This window comes from Tachypleus tridentatus, chromosome 2 (assembly GCF_004210375.1).
Source record: "Tachypleus tridentatus isolate NWPU-2018 chromosome 2, ASM421037v1, whole genome shotgun sequence".
NCBI classification, from domain to species: Eukaryota; Metazoa; Arthropoda; class Merostomata; order Xiphosura; family Limulidae; genus Tachypleus; species Tachypleus tridentatus.
In genome coordinates this window covers 95763601-95784324 of record NC_134826.1, presented here as the reverse complement: position 1 = coordinate 95784324, position 20724 = coordinate 95763601, and the positions used below count along the sequence as shown (strand labels likewise).

Genomic DNA, 20724 nt, shown 5'->3' with positions numbered 1-20724 from the left:
GTTAAAGTAGCTTCATATATTTAAAGTATAATTTGTATATTAAGTATAATTCGTATATTTAAAGTAATCCCGACAATGAAATACATATCTTTACAGCTGAACTGATAAAAATTATTGTATTTAAAGCAGATCTGGTAATGTAGCGTTATATGATTAAAGGAGATTTGGCAATGTATCTCCATATTTCACGTAGACCTGGTGAAGTGGTTCTTAAATTTAAAAGTAGACATGTATTATTTTCATGTGTTACAAAGTAGACTGGTAAATTAACTTGATAAATTAAAAAGTAAACTCGCTATTGTGGTGTAAGATGTTTAAAGTAGGCACAGTAAACTAGCTTTATATGTCTAAAATAGATCTTGTGACGTATCTTTACATATTTAATATAGACTTGGTAAATTAGCTTTATATATTTAAAGTATACCTGATAAGGCAGCTGGATGTATTTAAAGTAGCTTTGTTAAACTATCTTCATATATTCAAAGTAGATCTGTTAAACAAGCTTGGTATATATGAGGTGGACCTGGTAATGTAGCCTCAAATATTTCAAGAAAAACTGGCAATATAATTTAAAGTATTTAAAGCAGACCAGTAAAGTAGCTTTACATGAAAGTAGACTTGTTTAAACTAGACATAGTAAAGTAGCTTTACTGTTAAAGTAAAAATTGTAATGTAGTTTCTTATATTTAAAGTACGCCTGGTAATGAAACTTCATACGTTCACAGTTGATCTGATAAAACTTCATATATTTGAAGTGTACTTGGTAATGTAGCTTCATGTATTTAAGTCAGATCCTGAAAAGTGGTTGATATATTTAAGGTAGAAGTGGTAAATTAGCTTCATATATATGAAGTAAACGTAATATATTAGCTTCATATATATATATATATATATATATTTGAAAGTAGATATTGTGTATTAGCTTCATATCTTTCGAGTAGACATAGTAGGACTTGTAAAGTAGCTTCGTATATTTGAAACAGATCTTGTAAATTAGAAATATATATTCAAAAGTAAACCTCACAACGTAGCTTTACGTATTTAAAATAGAATGCTAATATAGCTTCTTATATTTAAAGTAGACACGCTAACGTAGCACAATGTATATAAAGTAGACCTGGCAATGTAATTTCATATATTTAAAGTAGATTTCATATAGTTGAAGTATATCTGGTATTGCGGCTTTATGTATTTAAAGAAAATATTGGAATGTAACTTCTCATTTCTGAGACAGAATTGTAAATATAACTTGATATATGTTTTAAGGAGACTTGTATATTAGTTTCATATATTTAAAATAGACCCATATGTTTGTTTCACACACACAAAGTGTACGTAGTAAATTACCTTGATATAGTCAAAGTACAACTGGAAACGTATTTATATATATTTAAAGTACACCTACTAATGTAGCTTCGTATATCAAAAGTAGACTTTGTAATATAGCTTCGTATTTTTGAGGTAGACTTGGTATACTAACTTTATATATTTAAAATACACCTGATATACACTTAGTATACTGGTGAATTGACTTCATATATGCATGGTAAACTTGGTATTATAGCTTCATATATTTAAAATATACCGCGTTATGTAGCTTGTACAATTAAAATACACCTGACAATGTAGCTAGTAATATAACTTTATATACGTAAAATAGACTGATAAAGTAACTATATATTTGAAAGTGGACTAGGTGTACTAACTCTATACATACTCAAAAGAGATCTTGTAAGGAATTCAAATATCTAAGGTAGACATTGTAACGTAACTTCATATATTTAAAATGGCTTGGTAGTGTAGCTCTATATGTTTAAACTAGAACTGGTAAAGTAGCTTCATGCATTAAGTACATATATTTAAAGCAGACTTGGTAAAGTGGCTTCTATAATTAAAGTAGACTTAAAGCTGTACAGTCTCAGCCAAACTGGTTACATACTGTTCTATATTGGCGTTATTGTTTATATGCATGGAGCAATTTAAGTAAATTCCCAAGTCTGTAACAGTTGTTCTGAGCATTTGCTTCTCAAACACATACACACCCGTTTGTATAAAAGGGTGTGCTTTTGGTCTAATATTTTTCGATTATGGTCAGTTCTTTGTTCATACAATTTAACTGTGCTTCGTGTAAAGTAATGCCTCATCACCTGCCAGAAGTTATACAGCGTCAGTAGTAAGAGCCCTCTTTTGCTGCGTAAAGGATGCCGCCTCACGCTGATTGGCTGCCTCAGGAGAGAGAGAGAGAGGGGTGATGTCATCAAAGGTGAGGAGGTCATAGGCCCAAAAGTTGTCATCAAAGAGTGTCATTAGGGACGCGTTGCTAAACTGCCATGACAGGCGGCCATGATATCATCAACAAAATGTCACCAAAGGGCGAAACTAGCTTATGGATGGCTTAAATTGTAGTTTGATACATGACAGGCATGCATGACGGATGATTAAACTCCGAAAAAGAGAACATGTTTTAGGCCACCATGATAGGTGGCATGAGTCATACAATAATGTCTCAACAAGACTATAATTAATCACAAATTCTAAAGAGAAATCTAGCGCAAATTAAATATTTCATAATTATACAATTAATTCATTTATAATTTAATCGTCATAAAAAGGACAGTGAATGCTAATTTATTAGATATTTAATTCTTCCTTAAAAGAATGCATAACACTAATTCATTTATAATTAATTCGTCTTAAAAACAACACTTTACACTAATTCAATTATAATTAATTTATCCTGAAAGGATGCTTAACACCAATTCATCTGTTAATTGTATTTCATGCTCTAAAAGAACTATATCTTAATCAAGTGATAAAGATTTATAGCAATATAATAAAATGTCGAAAACAGTATATAACATAACACAACTATATACATTTACAACACACAGAATACATGTCTATACATTTAAATTGCCATAAAAAAGGACGATATGATAAAAAATTAAAACCTATATTTATACAACAATTTACAGCGTCAATAAAACGTTTATTATTGTAACAAAATAAATTACACATGCTACTGTATCTTATTTTACAAAGGTGGAGTCCTATAAAAGGACATCAAATTTCCTCACCATTTATATATCCTAAAAGGACGATATCGTAATTAAAACGTATTCTTTTAATTATCAACCAAGTGTTTAAAGATTTTCAGTGATATAATAAAATGTCAAAAACAATATTTATCGTAACATATTTACCAAGCACACAATTCATGTCTGTATGATTAAATCGCCCTAAAATAAGAAATATCATGAGAAATATAAACCTATTTTTATACAACAATTTAAATCATCAATAAAACGTTTATTATGCATTAACATTTTTACTGATTTGTGACAAAATAATTTATATATGTTTTATAAAGGTGGACTTCCACATATAGTTAATCAGTATTATTACCACAGGATTTAAACAACTATACTGTGACAGTACATATCATCAACATCAAAATTTCAATACGTTATAATTCATTATCTGTAATAAAAATAATAAATCAGTGATGTCGAGAAACCCACTTGTTGAGAAATTTATATGCAAAAACGGCTCGTTTGGGTTGAGAAAATATTTTACATAGAAGAGCGAAGAACGTTTCGACCTTCTATGTAAAATATTTTCTCAACCCAAACGAGCCGTTTTTGCATATAAAAGTAATAAATGATTAACTTACTGTATTCGTTTTTTTTTTCTGTTTAGCCACTGATCACTAGTAAACTAGTTTATTTTACAGCAGCTGGTAAACTAGTGCAAGGATCATGTGATTACATTTTTGGTAACATAAATTAAACAATTTAGTGTTTGTTGTGTACATACATAACATCAGTTACTATAATGTTTTCTCGCCTGGTATGGCCAAGTGGGTTAAGGCCTTCGACTTGTAATCTGCGGGTCGCGTGTTCGAATCTCCCCGCATCAAACATGCTCACTCTTTCAGCCATAGGGGCCGTTATAAGAATGGCTCAAGAGTGGGCAGTGGGTGGTGATGACGAGCTGCCTTTCCTCTAGTCTTATACTACAAAATTAGGGAAGACTAGGGTAGATAGTCCTCGTGTAGCTTTGCACAAAATTCGCAAACAATACTTTGTAACATTAATATTCATTTTTACAGATTGCTAAGTGAATGAAATTAGACATTACACAAAATATTTAATAATCAACTCTACATATGTACATTATACTTTAATTACTGAAATGTGTTTCAATAATTAATTCATTCCTCTGGATAGACTATTATGGAAACATTTAGAGGTTCAGTCTGCTTAGAATAAAATGATGGTTCTACTTACTTGTAATTATCAACGTATTTACAATAATTTAATGTTAATGGGACAACTTTTATTAAAATAAAAGACAACTGTAATACACTGTCACTATTTATGCATTTACAGTATTTTTAAAATAGATGGTTCATTTCACACAACTGTAAATATGTAGCAATGCATTTCAGTTAAATATACTTCTTGTATTCAATTAAACTGTACATTTATAAAATGTAGTTATCGATGACGAAACGTTATTGCTTCCTACTTACGTTGCTTACATAGTCATACAAAACACTAATTGTGTATTCTCTATATTTCATGGGTTACTGTCACACTATATTATTACTACTGTTAGTTAGACAGAACAAAAGATTGATTCTACGTAAGTATGTGAGGTCTTGTTATTGTTTTAATCATCTCGTGTTTAGAAACATTGTTGCTGCACGTCAGATGGTTTCAAATAATCGACAGTAGCCAGTTTGATCTACGCAAACGGCCTCTAGTGATCAATTTTGGAACAATTACTTCCTCATCTTGACGGCACCCCTCTCCCTGAGGCAGCCAATCAGCATAAGGTGGCATTCTTTTGAGAGGAAGTGGGGTTCTTATTACTGGCATCAAATTGTTCAGAAATATATGAAGAAACATACATTGCCAGAATAATAGGGTATTCCCCAGTGTATTGTATCCAGAATCCTGAAACGCCATTGGACTACAGGATACATTGTTCTAGGTAGACAGGAAAAACCACTGCTTAAGATGACTGTGTTTTTATCAGATTAACACATCGAGATCGAAAGAAGTCTTCAAAAATCATACAACAGGAACGATATGAACACATTTATTATTTAAAATCTAGAAAACAGAGAATAGGCGAGGATCAAAGTTATTTGCAAAATGACTATCTGCAAACCAGCATTAACCATTGTTCAGTGCTGTACTGTGTTACTTGGGCAAGATAGCATGCCAACTTACAGTTATGACCCTGTTTCCAGCTTTTTAAAGAAACAAACAGAAGGTTGTTCAGGGGATTGTTTAGACAGTTATTCATAATGGTGGAAAACTACTCTTCATATCTTCCAAGAAAACGTCAATGGCGCCTCCTTCAGGCATAACAGGGAAACGATATTCCTGTCATATGCTAGGACAAGGTTTGACAATAACATTGTTCAGTATGAGGATGCCATTTACAGCTTTGCGTGTATTATACAGGAGTATTTCGACCAGAAAAATGTTACAAGATTGTCATGAAGAGCAAACTTTCCAGATTGTAATTCTATTGAAAACCGTTGGGCAGAACAAAGCCGGAAAATTGCTAACCACGACCCTAAATCAGCTAGAATAGTTAAGTTGTAGCACATCCTTGTGACAAGTTGGAATGAAATCTCTGTAGATTTCATTAATAACCTCATTGGCAGTATGGCATGTTGCTCTGCTAAGTTTGTTAGAGTACAAGGATGATTAACCAAGAACTGAATATTCAATATGAACTGATATAAGGTTACGAACACAATAAAAACTTCATGTTATATTTTGTCCTTATATATGTTTTGCTAGATATTCTAGAATTAGCTGAAATGCTGAACACATCTTTCTAAGAGGTGTCTGACAAAGTTATTTGCTATTCTACAAAATTGTTCGTAAGGTCCGTAGGACCTGACTCGTTATATAAATTACATGTTTAAATGTATAGTATGACATGCATTTCTCACTTTTAAAGTGATAAATTTATTTGTATTCCATCTTAGAAATAATGACATTTGTTGCAAAGTATGCAAATATTTTGGCCAAGATTCTAGGTTTATATATTTAAAGTAAATCTGATATATTACCTTTATATATTTAAAGCAGACATAGTAATGGTTTGAGTTGAATTTCGCAAAAGCTAAACGAGGGCTATCTGTGCTAGCCATCCCTAATTTAGCAGTGTAAGACTAGTCATCACTAACCACCACCAACTCTTGGGCCACTCCTTTACCAACGAATAGTTGGATTGTCCGTCACATAATAACACTCTCACGGCTGAAAGGGAGATCACGTGTGTTGAGACGGGAATTCGAACCTGCTACTCTCAAATTAAAAGTCGAATGTCTTAACCACCTGGCCATGCTGGGCCTGCCTATTAATGAATTTACGTATTTAAAGCCGGTCCAGCATAGCTGTAGGTGGTTATGGCACTGAACTCGTCAGCTGAGAGTCGCGGGTTCGAATACCTATCATGCCAAACATGTTCACCCTTTCAGCCATAGAGGAAACGTTATAATGTAACGTTCAATCTCACTATTCGTTGGTAAAAAGAGTGGCTGCCTTCCCTTTAGTCTTACACCGCTAAATTAGGAATTGCTAGCACATGTAGCCCTTGTGTATCTTTTCACAAAATTCAAAACAATCATATTTAAAATATATTTTATAAGTTACTATCATAAGTACAGTAAACCTGTCTAAGTCGGAAAATGCATAGGGTGGAAACCTCTAAAAGCCGTAAATATCAAAATTTTGCAGCATTTTCTTTAGATTTCTCTTATAAAAGGCCCTCTATATGATGTAACCTGCGTAACGCGGACGGAAAGCTATCTTTCACCTACCTCATCTATCAACAAGTAGGATTAGAACCTGAGTAAGACGGAAAAAATGATTTTAATTGAACATTAATTTCTTATTTAATTAATAATTTCTTTAAATATTAATAAATTCTGGGACATTTTGTTACAGTAAGTATTGATCAAATATATTCTGTTCTTTTTTCTGCCGTCATTATTTTTGCTGTTAAATAAGATTCATGATTTGTATAAATATATTTGTCTTTTAAGTGCAAAATAGAATTTGCCATAGGACGATGGTATTATCTTACGATAAAAATAAATTCCTATCTTCCCTAATTTTAAAATTTAGGAAATTTACTTAATACGCTCATTTAAAAAAAAAGCTACAAAACACTCTCTTTTTGTTGAAAGTTGTTTGTTATGACGATTCTAGTGAAATACAAACTCTGATTGAGAAGATCGATGTAGATAATTCTGTGAACGTGGAAAGTTTTGTGAAATTTGACAAGAATGTTTTAACAGAAACTGATGAAATTTATCTAAAATCTATAATAGAATCGCAAGATGGTAACAGTGTGAGAGATTCAGAAGATGAACAAAATGGAAAAGGTAGTGAGGAAACAGAAATTCCTACTTCGTCGTAAGTGTTAAATTATATTAACACTACCAAATTGTATGCAAAAATGAAGGGGGAACATGAACTTCATGAAAGGGCTGTAGAGTTGGCGTCTCTTTTTAACCGCATGAGAAAGCCCATCAAAAAAACGAAACAGTTGAAATTGGACACTTTCTTCAAATAAATTTGATTAAGATTTTGTGTACTTATGTATATTTTGAATGTCTATTTTTGTTCTTATTCTAATAAATATATCATAAGCAGTATAATAACTTTATTTACAAACATCTTACTTCCCTTAAGTGAAGCAAGTATAACTTTCCGCTCAAAAGTATTATATATAATTAAGGATATGGATGTTCACTGTCTAAGCCGGAAAACTTGCTTAAGCACGGAAATTTTACTCGATCCCGTGCGATTCCGCCTTAGACAGGTTTTACTACAGTAAATCTACAGTAAAGTAGATCTGGTAATGTAGCTTCAAATATTTAATTCAGACAGTGTGTCATGATATAAGAGTTTGTTGAATGTAGATATTATTAATTAGTTTATTTTGTTAATGAATATTTTATTATTGTTTAATTGTTTTTATTACAAAAGATATCAAAGCAGATGATTATTGGAAGTTGTGTTTGTATCTCGTTGATGTCGAGAACGTAGGGAACAGACGGTTTAGTAATGGACATATAAATATTAGGTTGTTTGAAAAATAATGGCGGATTTAAAATTTTAACTACAGTAAGAAAACGTAAAAAATTCAAAAACAACTTTATTAATCAAAACTAGAGCTCAGAAGTTCTTTAAAGTCATTCTCTGCTGCTGTTCAGTTGTTGAATCTTTTGACCTTTAAAAAGTTGTCCAAATGCTTCAAAAGTGGTATTTGGTGGGCAACAGGTCTGAGAAGTATGGAAAATGAGGGTATGTTCCGTAGCCCATTTCGTTGAGCTTTTTGCAGCATCATTTGAGCAACGTGAGGCTGAGCATTATTATGAAGCAAGATTGGTCCTCTTCGACTGACTAATGCTGGAACTTTTTCACGCAACTTTCTATGACTTTCTTCAGTTCTTGACAATAAACTTCCACAGTGATATACTGGTCCTGGTTGAGCAAACTGTAATGGATAATACCAGTCACAGATCACCATACAGTGACCATAACCTTCTGTTAGTGCAACTTTGGTTTTGGGAAGTGCTTTGGAGCCTTATCGCTGTTGAGCCATTTCTGTTGTTGTAAATAATCCACTTTTCACCACAGGTGACAATTTCATCAAGAAATAGGTCATTTCTGTTGCGCAAAATTAGCATAGAGCACAGTTCAAAACAGCATTTTTTTTTTATTTTCACTAAGTTTGTGTGGAGCCCACTTGTCAAGCTTTTTCACATTTCCAATTTCCACGAGATGGTCCAAAATTGTGGAAATGCCAACACTCAATTACTGTGCCACTCCTCAAACAGTTTGGCGCTGGATTTTTTCCACTAATGCTATTAGTAGGTCGTTTTTAATAGCAGAAGGACGTTCTCTGCCCTCTTTATCTTCAGACTCATATCTCCACTACTAAACATCTGGAGCCAACACTGTACTGTTCGTTTGTAGGTTGTTCCTTCGTCCCATGCTTGGTTGATATTGCGAGCTGTTTGTGATGTATTATGACCAAGTTTGAATTCATGCCAAAAAATGATGCGCAACTTTTTTTCCATCATTAATTGTAAGGGTCTGAAATATTGGAAATAGAGACTTAGAAAAGAATAAAATCACTAATGAATAAAATAACGCTTTAGTTTTTTAATGGTATATATGAAGTAAAACAGACAGGTTTCTTCTTCCAATAAATGACTAAAATTTTAGTATAAAAATCCGCCATTATTTTTCGAATAACCCCATAGTATGGGATGAGTATGAAACAGCAGACAGACAAAGACAATAGCAGAAGAGAGAAAAGTCATGGCCAAGAAAAAGTTCAACGTGAAGTTAACTGCTATAGATGTTATAAGCCTAACGTTTAATATGTTAGAGTAAGACTAACAGTAGAAAAGAAGAATAATCCGTTAAAGCGGGTTCTAAAGTAATGAATCAACCCCAGTGCAGTTAGACAAAAGTAACAGAAGATATTTTGAAGAAAAAAGACCGAAAGCTTACTGGAAGAGCAGTATACGAGTGCTGTAACTCGCGCCAAACTTGTGAGTTATGCACAGAATACTAGTGTGATAGAAATAGAGAAAGGTAGCTCGGCTTGTCAACTTAATTTCAAATTAATTGAATAAGCCTAAGTGGACTTCTGACAAGAAGAAAAGAACCATAGTGTTTATTATATATAATTGATCCCTATAGTGTAAAGAATGTGTTAACTAGTTTTGAATATATATATTATTTTGAAAACAAATGGAGCCCATGTTGCTCATTTATCGTTGATTTTGTCGCCAACAAATCAAATACACCTATTGTAGAATAATCCTAAGCCCAACAACAACACAGTATATGTTTATAGTGTAAAGAAGTATGAGTAAAAGATTTTAGTTGACATCTGGCGAACAACATAACTTTTAAAACCTGACAGATTGTTAATGTAGCTCAATTTATCTGAAGTAAACCTAGTAATGTAAACTTCACAAAATAGCACCACATATTTAAAAGAGACGGATACATTTGACTAGCATGTAATATAGTTTAATGTGTTTAAAATAAACCTGGTAATGTTGCTTGATATACTTAAAGTACAGATACTAACGAAGATTCATATAGTTAAAGTAAAGTGGTAAAGGATCATATATTAAGAGTAGACATGGTAATGTAGCTTCACATAGTTATAGTAAACCTTGTGATGAGTCTACATATATTTAAAGTGGACTTTGCATATTAGTTTGATATATTTAAATGTATACTAGTAATTAGCTTGATGAAATTAAAGTATATGTGATATTGTAGCTTGATATATGTGCAGTACACCTGACACTACAGTTTCATGTATTTAAAGTAAACAGGTATCGTAGCTTCATATGTTGAAAGTAGGCATGGTAATGTAACATAATATATTTAAAGAAGACCTGGTAATGTAGCTTCATATATTTAATGTTGGTCTCGTAATACCATTTCATATATTTAAGACACACCTACGATATTAGTTTTATTTATTTAAATCAAACTAGGCATATTAAATATATATATCTTAAGCAGACCTTGTATATCGGTACTACATTTTAAAAGGTAGACCCAGTTAACTAGCTTTAATATGTTAAGGAGATATGCTAACGTATCTGTTAATTTATCTTAATATACTTAAGCAGACTTGATAATGTAGTTTCATATGTGTATCTGAAGTTAACCTCGAAGTATAGATTCGTATAATTAAAATAGACCTGGTTATAAAATTTCATGTACTTAAATTATACTGGTAAAGTATAGTCATTTTAAAACACACTTGGCAATGTAGTTTCATATGTTTAAGCTACTTAATAGAATAGATTGATATACTTAAACTAGACCTGTTAACGAAACTTCATATATTTAATATGGATTGGTAAAGTAATTTTTTATATACTGAAAGTAGTAATGATAATAAACCTTCATATATTTAAAGCAAATGAAATAAGCTTTATTAGAGTAGAGTTAGCATATTTGATTCATATAGTTAAACATAGACTGGCAATTATCTTGATAATTTAAAGTTTATCCGGTGTTGTACCTTCACATATGCTAAGTAGACCTGGTAATTTAGCTTGATATTTTTAAAGTAAATTTGGTGTATTAGCTTCATATATTTAGTAACTGGCGATATAACCTTATGTACTTAAAGTTACTTATCAGAAGTAGACCTGGTAAAGTTGCTTCTTATCTTTACAGTAAATTTGGTATCTTAGCTTTATATATTTAAAGCAGACTTGGTATAATAGCTTCATATATTTGAAGTAAATCTAATGATATAGCTTCATATACTTAAAGTAGATTTGGTAATATAGTGTCATGGATGTAAAAGTAAACATGATATATTAACCTCGCGTATTTGAAATAAACTTGGTATATTCGCCTCATTAGCTGAAGAACCTTAAAGTGTACTTAAGTAACATATATGTCTGTAATGTGTTTTCACTATCAAACGGTAAAGTACACTTAAACACGTCTGTAGTATCTTACCACTGAAGAACGATTGACTACACCTAATCTCATCTATAGCATGTGTTCACTGAAAAACAGTACACTTAATTGCATTCTGGCCTAATATGACACATTGATTTAGGCGTTCCACTCGCAATCTGAGATTCGCGAGTTTGGATCCCCCGTCATCGAATATACTCGTCCTTTCAGCTGTGTGAGTATTATAATTTGACGGTGAATCCCACTATTTGTTGATAAAAGAGTATTTCAAAAGCTGGCGGTAGGTGATGTTGACAAACTGCCATTTTACTAGTTATAACTGTTATGTTTAAGGTGGGTAACTCAAAGAGCTGTCGTGTAGCTTTACGCGAAATTCAAACCATGCTAATTAATTTCTTATATGTGTTCACTGAAAAATGTTAAAATCCACTTAAACACAAATATACATCCTGTTCATTGAAGAATGGCAGAATATCTATTAGGTGTCCACTGAGAATGATAAAGTGCACAAAATACATCTATAGAATATGTTCCCCGAATAATAATAAATTACAATTAATACATTGATTGATTGTTTGTTTGTTTTTGAATTTCGCGCAAAGCTACACTAGGGCTATCTGCGCTAACCGTTCCTAATTTAGCAGTGTAAGACTAGAGGGAAGGCAACTAGTCATTACCACCTACCGCCAACTCTTGGGCTACTCTTTTACCAACGAATAGTGGGATTGAACATCACCTTATAATGTCTCTACAGCTGAAAGAACGAGCATGTTTGATGTGACGGGAATTCGAATCCGCGACTCTCGGATTACTAGTCGGGTGCCTTAACCACCTGGCCATGCCGGGCCTAACACACTGATAGTAGTCATTCACCGCAAAATAGTCAAGTACATTTAAATACATACATAGTATGAATTCACTAAAGAATGGTAAAATATACTTAAACACATACATAGTATGTTTGCGCTGCAGAATGGTAAACTACACTTCAGAACATTTATAATATCTCTTCACTGCAGAATCGTAAAGTGCACTTAAATATATATATGTGTGTATGTGTGTGTTCACGAAAAATGACCAAATATAGTTAAATACATTTATATAATATGTCCAGTAAAGAGCTGTAAAGTATACTTAAACTCAGGTATAGTACGTGTTCAATGAAGAACGGTGAAGTATACATGAATAGTGTATGTACGCTGAATAACTTAAGTGCGCCTATAATATTTGTACACTGAAGAATTATAAAAGTACACTTCAGCACTTTTATGCTATCTGTTAACGGAATAATGGTAAAACACACTTAAATATATCCATAGCAACGAAGTATTATCCCCTGAAATCATATTTTAGGTTTAGAACTATTTTTTTCTTTTCTTCAAGTTGTTTAGTGAAATGGGAACTGCTAATTCACTCTATCTGTCATTGGTCGTTGGATTTGTCTGTTACGTTAGAATAAGGACTTCTGATATAACGAAGGTAACTACTGTTTGATAAACTGCACAGTTATGTTGTGCCTTTAAATATTTGGTGAAACAAAAATACCCTCTTTCCCGATATCTATAAAGAAAGATATAAAGATGGGGAAAGTGAAGGGAATAGACAGTTGTAGCAAAAATAATTCTTACATTTAAGTGACCTATTTGCGAAGTGAGTCTTCCAAGTACGTAAAACGAGCTAAGCTTCCTTTCGTCTGGAGGCCAGGTCTCGTATGGCCAGCATCTTGTCGTCAGACAGTAGTAAGTAGCAAGGTGGAGAAACCATTACTCGTTTAAATGCAGTAGTTCCACCAAGCAGCTATCACGTTTATATTAACGTTTCACCTGTATCTCTGTGAGTTTTTGTACATATCGAGTATTTATGAATAATCTAGCGATATGAACATATAAAGCTTGAAAATTTCGGTTTTAATCAAAGCATTACATTCTTCAACCCAGTAATTAAAAATAAATGTTTGTAAAGTAGTCAGCGTTCTTTTTGTTGTATTTCAATGCATAGACTTGCTACGTCGGAAGTAGTTACATATAGCTTATAATATATTTAAGTTGATAGCAGTTAACGTCTGTCACGTCCTAACGAAAAATATAAACAGTATTTGCCCTTTAGAGATAAAAATATATTAGGAAGAAAAAAGAAATGTGCTTTGTCTGTACTGTATTAATATATTAACCTTTAAACTGTTGGCTTGTTTAGAAAAAAACGAAAACAGTTAATGAAATCACTCATTTTCAAAGTAAAATGTATAGCATATCAAAATATAGAACAGCAGCAATTTATTATTTTAAAAAATTACGTTTCGACCAGCAGTATCGAGTCATCGTCAGCTAAAAGTTGCATGTAATTGTTACTTAATAATGGCTCGACGCATATTCTGTGGCTCAGTGAAAAGTCTGAATGCTTATAACGCTAAAAATCGAATTTCGATACCCGTGGTACGCACAGCGCACATAGCCCATTGTGTAGCTTTGCGTTTAACAAACGATTGACGGTTAAATACTGTGAATTTCAACGTTATTATAAAAATCAGAACTTGCTTACTATAAAAGTTATTATTCAATTAATGACTTTTTCAGTTCAATAAGTTCCTCACTGAACGCAATGTTGTTGTTTGTTTGTTTGTCTTTCCTAGCAAGATATTGGTGGGAGTAATTACAAAATTGTTGGTATGTTTGTTTACTTTTTACTGTATGATTCATTAGAATCTCAAAAGAATCTTGGTGCATACATAGTTTAGGCAAATATGTTGAAAAAGCACTGATGTCTATTCCCATTAGAAATTCTAGGGTTAAGAAAAATATTACGAGTTCCAAACGAAGTTCATAATGGTTGTATTCAGTTTACAAAGCATTTACAGACCAATGAACAAAGTTTTGGGTATTCGCAAACCATACAGTAAAAAAGTAGCATTAAGTCAAGACTGAAATAGCAGAACATTTAAGGATTATTGTTTAAATTATTGTGAAATATTCCTCTTTTTTTTCCATTAGGCACTATTTACTCAATGTTAATCAAAGTTTAAGAAAACAATTCAATTTTATGAATAAGTCATGCAATAAAAACATTTCATATTTTGTACGTTTTTTATTCGTTTTTTTACTAAGACTGAAAGAAAAAAAAACGTTTGTAAGTAAGTTTTCATCTCTTGTGCATAATAGCTGGAGCTGAACATGGCTTCTACATTTGTAATCTCCAAACGATGTGTGGTAACAAATGTTTACAAGAACTTTAAAACCGCTGAAAAATGTATTGACTGAATTTAATTTAATTAAATAATAAAAGTAATATTTATTAGTTTTCTAATCTCAAGGAAGAATATCAGAAAGGCATTATATTTTTCTGTACTGCGTATATATACATATGTACCTTTTTTATTTTATATTTCTTTTACAAACACAGCTAAATATTAATGTGTTTAAAAGTTTAAACTATTAGGTTTTAAGTTCTGTTATGCTTTTCTATTTTTAGACACAGAAATAAGGTTAGGAACTTTCTACCATGTAAGAATGGCCATCATGCCAGGTGCGACATAGGTAGGTCAAAGGATATTAGTTACGGCAACGTGCTGATCAACCATCGCCCGACAAGACTAATTGATCATCAAGGATCAGATACCCAGACACTTACCCCTATTGAGGTTGGTTGCTTATTCCATACTGAGTTTCTATATTCAAACTGAAATTGGATAAAACAAATTGCTTGAAGAGAATTTTTTAAGTTTCTAATTAGCAATATAATTTTTTATGTAAAAATAGTTCTTTTAAACTTGCACATGAAATAAGATCGTTTAAGAGGATAACAAAAAAACATATCATTCAACAAAATAATTATTTCTAAGATGTGCTAGAACGAAATCAAATTTGGAATTACAGTTCGTTTATTCCAAAGTTATAATTTGCCTCCTCCCCGTAGTACAGCGGTAAGTCAACGGATTTACAACGCTAAAATCAGGGGATTGATTCCTTTCGGTAGGCTCAGCAGATAAGAAATAAACACACACACAGTTTTTTTTAATTTCGTTATAACTCTAATTTCTTGCAATAAAAACAAAAGAAGAATTGAAGATATCCTATTTTTACATATATTTTGAAAATTTGTCATGATTTTTAAGACATTAGTCTCTTTGACTGTTCTACTGTTTTCTTGTAATAATCAATAAGTATAATAGTTTTTGCTCTATCTTAGCTGTTTGACATCAAATTCAGGAGATGTATACCTCAGAATACAAGATCTGCGAGCCCTACAAACATTTCATTCATTAGTAAAGATGTTGTTAGTATACGGTCTAAGAAGAGTAAAGAACAGTTTAACCCTTTCTTCGAATACGTGTCGAATGTTTCTGACGACGACGATGGTGGTCGAAGCTGTGACCTGGACATTGATGAGAACGAGTTGAAAGATCGGTCTGTGGCTAGCGAAGATGAATTTGCTGAAGATGAGTTGAGCTTAGGATAGCATCCTCGCCAGTGTAGCCGCCTCTGTTCCGAAACTAGTAGTCATCTAGGTTTAATGAACGGAAGCCTTTGTCACGACATGGGGTCTGCAACAAATGATGGGGTTAAAAATAAAGAACTCCAACGACTATTTCTTTTTAGCAGTCACGATTATTCTCATTATTTAGAACGAAATAAAGGTGGATATTATAGTAAAGAAAACGAGACAAAACAGAGTTATTACAAAGGAAAAGATATGCTGGGATCGGACTTAACTTATCCAGAAACACAACGTGACGCTGGGACAGGAATAGATATAACGCCTTCCCAATTTAATTACCACCACAGCTCATGGAAGAATCTTGTTTCTCCACATAATTCTAGAAACTGGAAAGAAGGGAGGGTTTCTGGTCTGTGCTTTACTGCTCTTGCATCACGTAACCAGATACGACCTCATTCCCCACAACTCACTCCATACCTTGCTGAGTATGAAATTAAACCTTTACCATCAGTGTTCAACCCTCAAGCACCAAGGTGAGGTTTTTACCAGGAAGCTTGCTCTAACAATTAAATGAAGACAATTGAGACAATCCGAAATTCACCTTTACAGTTACTGTTATCCTCTCTTTATCGTTGGTTCCAAAAATCTATACCCTCTAAAACTCGAGTTTCGAAACCAAGAGGATATTAAACTATTAGAGTTGCGTACTTTCCATCCACTTAGAAGAATGAGACCCTACATAGCTCCAGTACGCGTAAATAACTTCATCCATTCAGGGTGAGGATATGTTTACCATATAGGGGAGTTGACCCATGGCAAAGTAACTAATTAATCATGTGTCCAATGAACCTTTCCAAAGTTCTAATAAGGCTGGTAAAAAAGCAATGGCAGAAATCTTGAGTAAATGTCATAACGTTTCAGTAGCTGAACGTGTAGGTGAAAATGGACTTATGGCGATATCAGACCTGTTTTTGATTCCAATACTTTATGTACCTGACACATGAAATATAAATGACCAGAAGGAAGACAAATATAATGTACCAACGTGTAAAACTGTGACACTTCTAGATGTCATTTCTGTGATTCTAAAATAGTGTCTATAGTAGTGCTTTGCATACAGAGTTACCAGTCCTTATATCCGCAATGACTCTAATCTTGCCATTTGTGTGAGAATTTCCAGAGTAAATTGATAAACAAATAACAAGAGAAATTGGACAGATATTTCCAACCACTTCCAACTCGTACTCGAAGAGGCAGAAACTGGAGGCACCAGAGACATTAACATTGTTAAATTTATCTTACCCTAAATCATAAAGCGTCCACATAATCAGTACTGTGGTAATTAAATTCGTTGTTTTTTATGGTTTTAGGAGCAAGTGACACTGATAATGTGGGTTCTGCAAAAGTGGCTTTGCTCCCTATTCAGATGGAATTAGTTAACGCGTAGAATATTGATTATAGTTCATATTTGTTTTATTGTTTTTGTTTGTTTTTTGGAATTTCGCACAAAGCTACTCGAGGGCTATCTGTGCTAGCCGTCCCTAATTTAGCAGTGTAAGACTAGAGGGAAGGCAGCTAGTCATCACCACCCACCGCCAACTCTTGGGCTACTCTTTTACCAACGAATAGTGGGATTGACCGTAACATTATACACCCCCCACGGCTGGGAGGGCGAGCATGTTTAGCGCGACGCGGGCGCGAACCCGCGACCCTCGGATTACGAGTCGCACGCCTTATGCGCTTGGCCATGCCAGGCCTACATATTTGTTTTAAAAGAAGCAAAGCAATTGTAGGTTAAGCATACTAGATATATTTATAGATATACAAATGCTCAATTTTGAAGTAGAAATTTAATCATAACGCAAGTTTAAAGCTTCAATATCAATGTATTTTGCACTATGCTACGTCATGGAGTATGCATAATAATTGCAATAAGCGCATTTATTTATATTGTATAAACGAAAGATATTTTGTAAAGTAGTGGTTGTGCTCAGAACTTCGGTTGACTACTGGGGTGATCTTTTCTGAATTCATGATTAAATTTAACAGAACATTTGTTGCAATTATTCTTCATTCTGATTAATTATTACTTATTTGATAGTTGCTTTGGAATACTAAAGTTTTATGTCTTTATAATTTTTACAATCAAGTTATAAGAACAATGAATACGATCTAGCTAAATTTCGTTTCGTTTTCTTTTAAACTGTGTTTATAGTGTAATATTACAAAGAAGCTTCTTGTTACCTGATATAGAATGTTCGTGAATGTTAGAGGGAATGTGTTTCTGTGGAGTGGAGCATTCTAAGTAAATACGACTGGTTTATTAGAAATGCAGGATTTTTCATTGCATATCACTATGTATTGTGCCACAAACAATATAACAATATTTGATTTTATTTGGATTGTGTTTTGTAAACAGAATTTTGTAATAAAACCTCCATGCATGCAAATTTCACTCTTAGAAAGCAGTAGTGTTATTTCTATTGAAACAAAATATTCAATACAAAGTTTCAATGGAAACTTTGCCATGTAACCCTACTCCTTAGCACATCAGATTTAGAATCGATACTTTGTCTGGAATTAATTATCACAGAATTTCGATCAACGGTGATAAGTAAACAGTGTTAAACGAAATTTTAATTTAATCTTTACAGGATACCTTCTGTTAATAACGTGTCTTTTCTTATTTAAATGTAGAACTTGACGATACAATTAATTTTTTATGCTGATAACTTTATATAAAAACAAATCACATTCGCTCTCTGTTTTTAAAGTTCTATAGCACTTGTTTATCTTCTTTTTGACATCGTCGTGAACGATATTTCTTTTGAAACTGATTCTAAGATACAAAATACAGACACGTTGGGACAGCTTATAGACCTTTTACTCGTTTCTGAGATAAATTTAAAACAAGTTATTCTTCATTGAATGATCCAAAAGTAAAATTTAGTTTGATGAAAAGAATCTTGTAAATACAAGTGCTTCAATCGTACTGTCGTTTTTGAGTGAGTAGGAAATAGATTGTGATATTAAAAAAAATCGAAAAGGTGCTACGAAAGTATAACACGCTTTTCATACCCAACATGAATGTAGTAAAGCTGATGTTCTTAAAAAGTAGTATTGTATGGAACTCGTGTAACAGAACTGCTGAATGCTGTACGACAATACCGTTTTTCTCCAATAATAAGACCTACCCATAAAATAAGACCTAGTGTGATTTTTGGGGATAGTTTTAATATAAGCCCTACCCTTAAAATAAGCCCTAGTTAAGAGTGGCAGGAAGAGGAAAGAAATAAAAAAATAATGATTTATTAATTAGTTTAATAGTTAGTTAATTAGTTTGTTTAAGTATTAATCAGTTAGTTTAATAGTTTAATGATAGTTTATTTTAAATGGTTAGTTTAATAGTTTTACTTTGTAACTTCATTTTTTTTAATATATCAAAATAAGACATCCCCCGAAAATAAGCCCTAGTGTCATATTTTGGAGTGAAAATTAATATAAGCCCTGTCTTATTTTCGGAGAAACACGGTACATAGGGCAATGATGAGCGCTACTTGACAGGACACCTACTGACAGAAAATGTAGTTAAAAGATATTTCATAAAGCATTTAAAGATGAAACAGCATTAAATCAGGAGTGTATATATTGTATATTATATAAATTAGGTTATACAATACTTCAAACTCAAAATATCGAAAAATATGTTATTTAATGGAATATGTTTCCAGTTTCCAACAAAAAATGAAAATGGTTTTAAACGTCATCACTTGATGAGTCTTGTTGTTCTGAGAAGTTATTTTCTTTTTCATGTTTTCCGAAAAAAATAACTTCCTGGTCTGCGGACGAAAAAAATTGCTTCAGAGCATTTGTTTGTTAACCACAAAGCTATACAATGAACTATCTTTGCTATAACCGGGATCGTCGAAACTCAATTTTTAGCGTTATAAACCCTCGAACTTCCCGCCGAGTAACTGAGAGCCAATGTTGCAAGACAGTACAGTAATATTTCGAAGAAACGCGGTTGTACGAAGAATCTCTGTTTGGACGAATTAAAATATGATACCAGTAGCTCGAGAACAATGACTTTTGTACGGATTGAACTAAATAATTTTACTCCTTTTAATGGGAACTAATCCTCAATCCAATCACTTTCTTCTGGATTAATCTCTGTAGCTTATTTTGTGCTTTTAACCTAGTTAGAAGCGTTGTTTTGAATAATAAACATTATAAAAATCTAATTCACGAAACGTTTCGATTTTACATTATTTAGTTTTCGTTTGATGGTTAACTTGAGAGATATTTTAATTTTTTAAATATTTTCATCGTTATCATACCTACTTCTATCATCTGATATGTTCCTTTGTTTCATTTTTTTAGCCGCGAGTTGTCTTAAGGTTGGATCGCAAGTGAGACAGTGACCAAAGTAATGCACTTTTAGCAAACAATTTTATATTTTTAGATAACATGTAACATAATATCACAATTAATCATACGTCGTTATTCACAGAACTAAGTGGTTAACCGTCTAATTATTAATTTGTCTTCTTCACCAACGTGTGAACTTCATCAATGAATAAAAGATGTCGTATAGATTTAAGTTATTCTTTCTTTCACGTGTTTTGTTGAACTTACAGTTCATAAAATCTGTAGAAGAGCGAAGACAATGTTTTGTTTTTGACCTTTCATTCAAGTCCTAGTAAGAAAACTAACGAGCCAGTAGAGGGTTGTGCCTTCTCTTTGCCAAGAAGAAATATCCATATGTTCATTTGTTTATTTT

The 20724-nt window shown here is 32.6% G+C and overlaps 1 protein-coding gene across 1 annotated transcript in view; it reads left to right on the top strand.

Moving 5' to 3' along the window:
• The window catches only part of LOC143244615 (uncharacterized), a 54265-nt gene extending 35888 nt beyond the window's left edge, over positions 1-18377 (top strand). The window contains exons 2-3 of the mRNA XM_076489610.1: positions 14979-15147; positions 15696-18377. Of these exons, the coding sequence (XP_076345725.1) occupies positions 14979-15147; positions 15696-15965 (439 nt within the window). The 3' untranslated portion in view covers positions 15966-18377. The remainder of the gene's footprint in view (positions 1-14978; positions 15148-15695) is intronic.
• The last annotated feature ends 2347 nt before the right edge of the window (positions 18378-20724 follow it).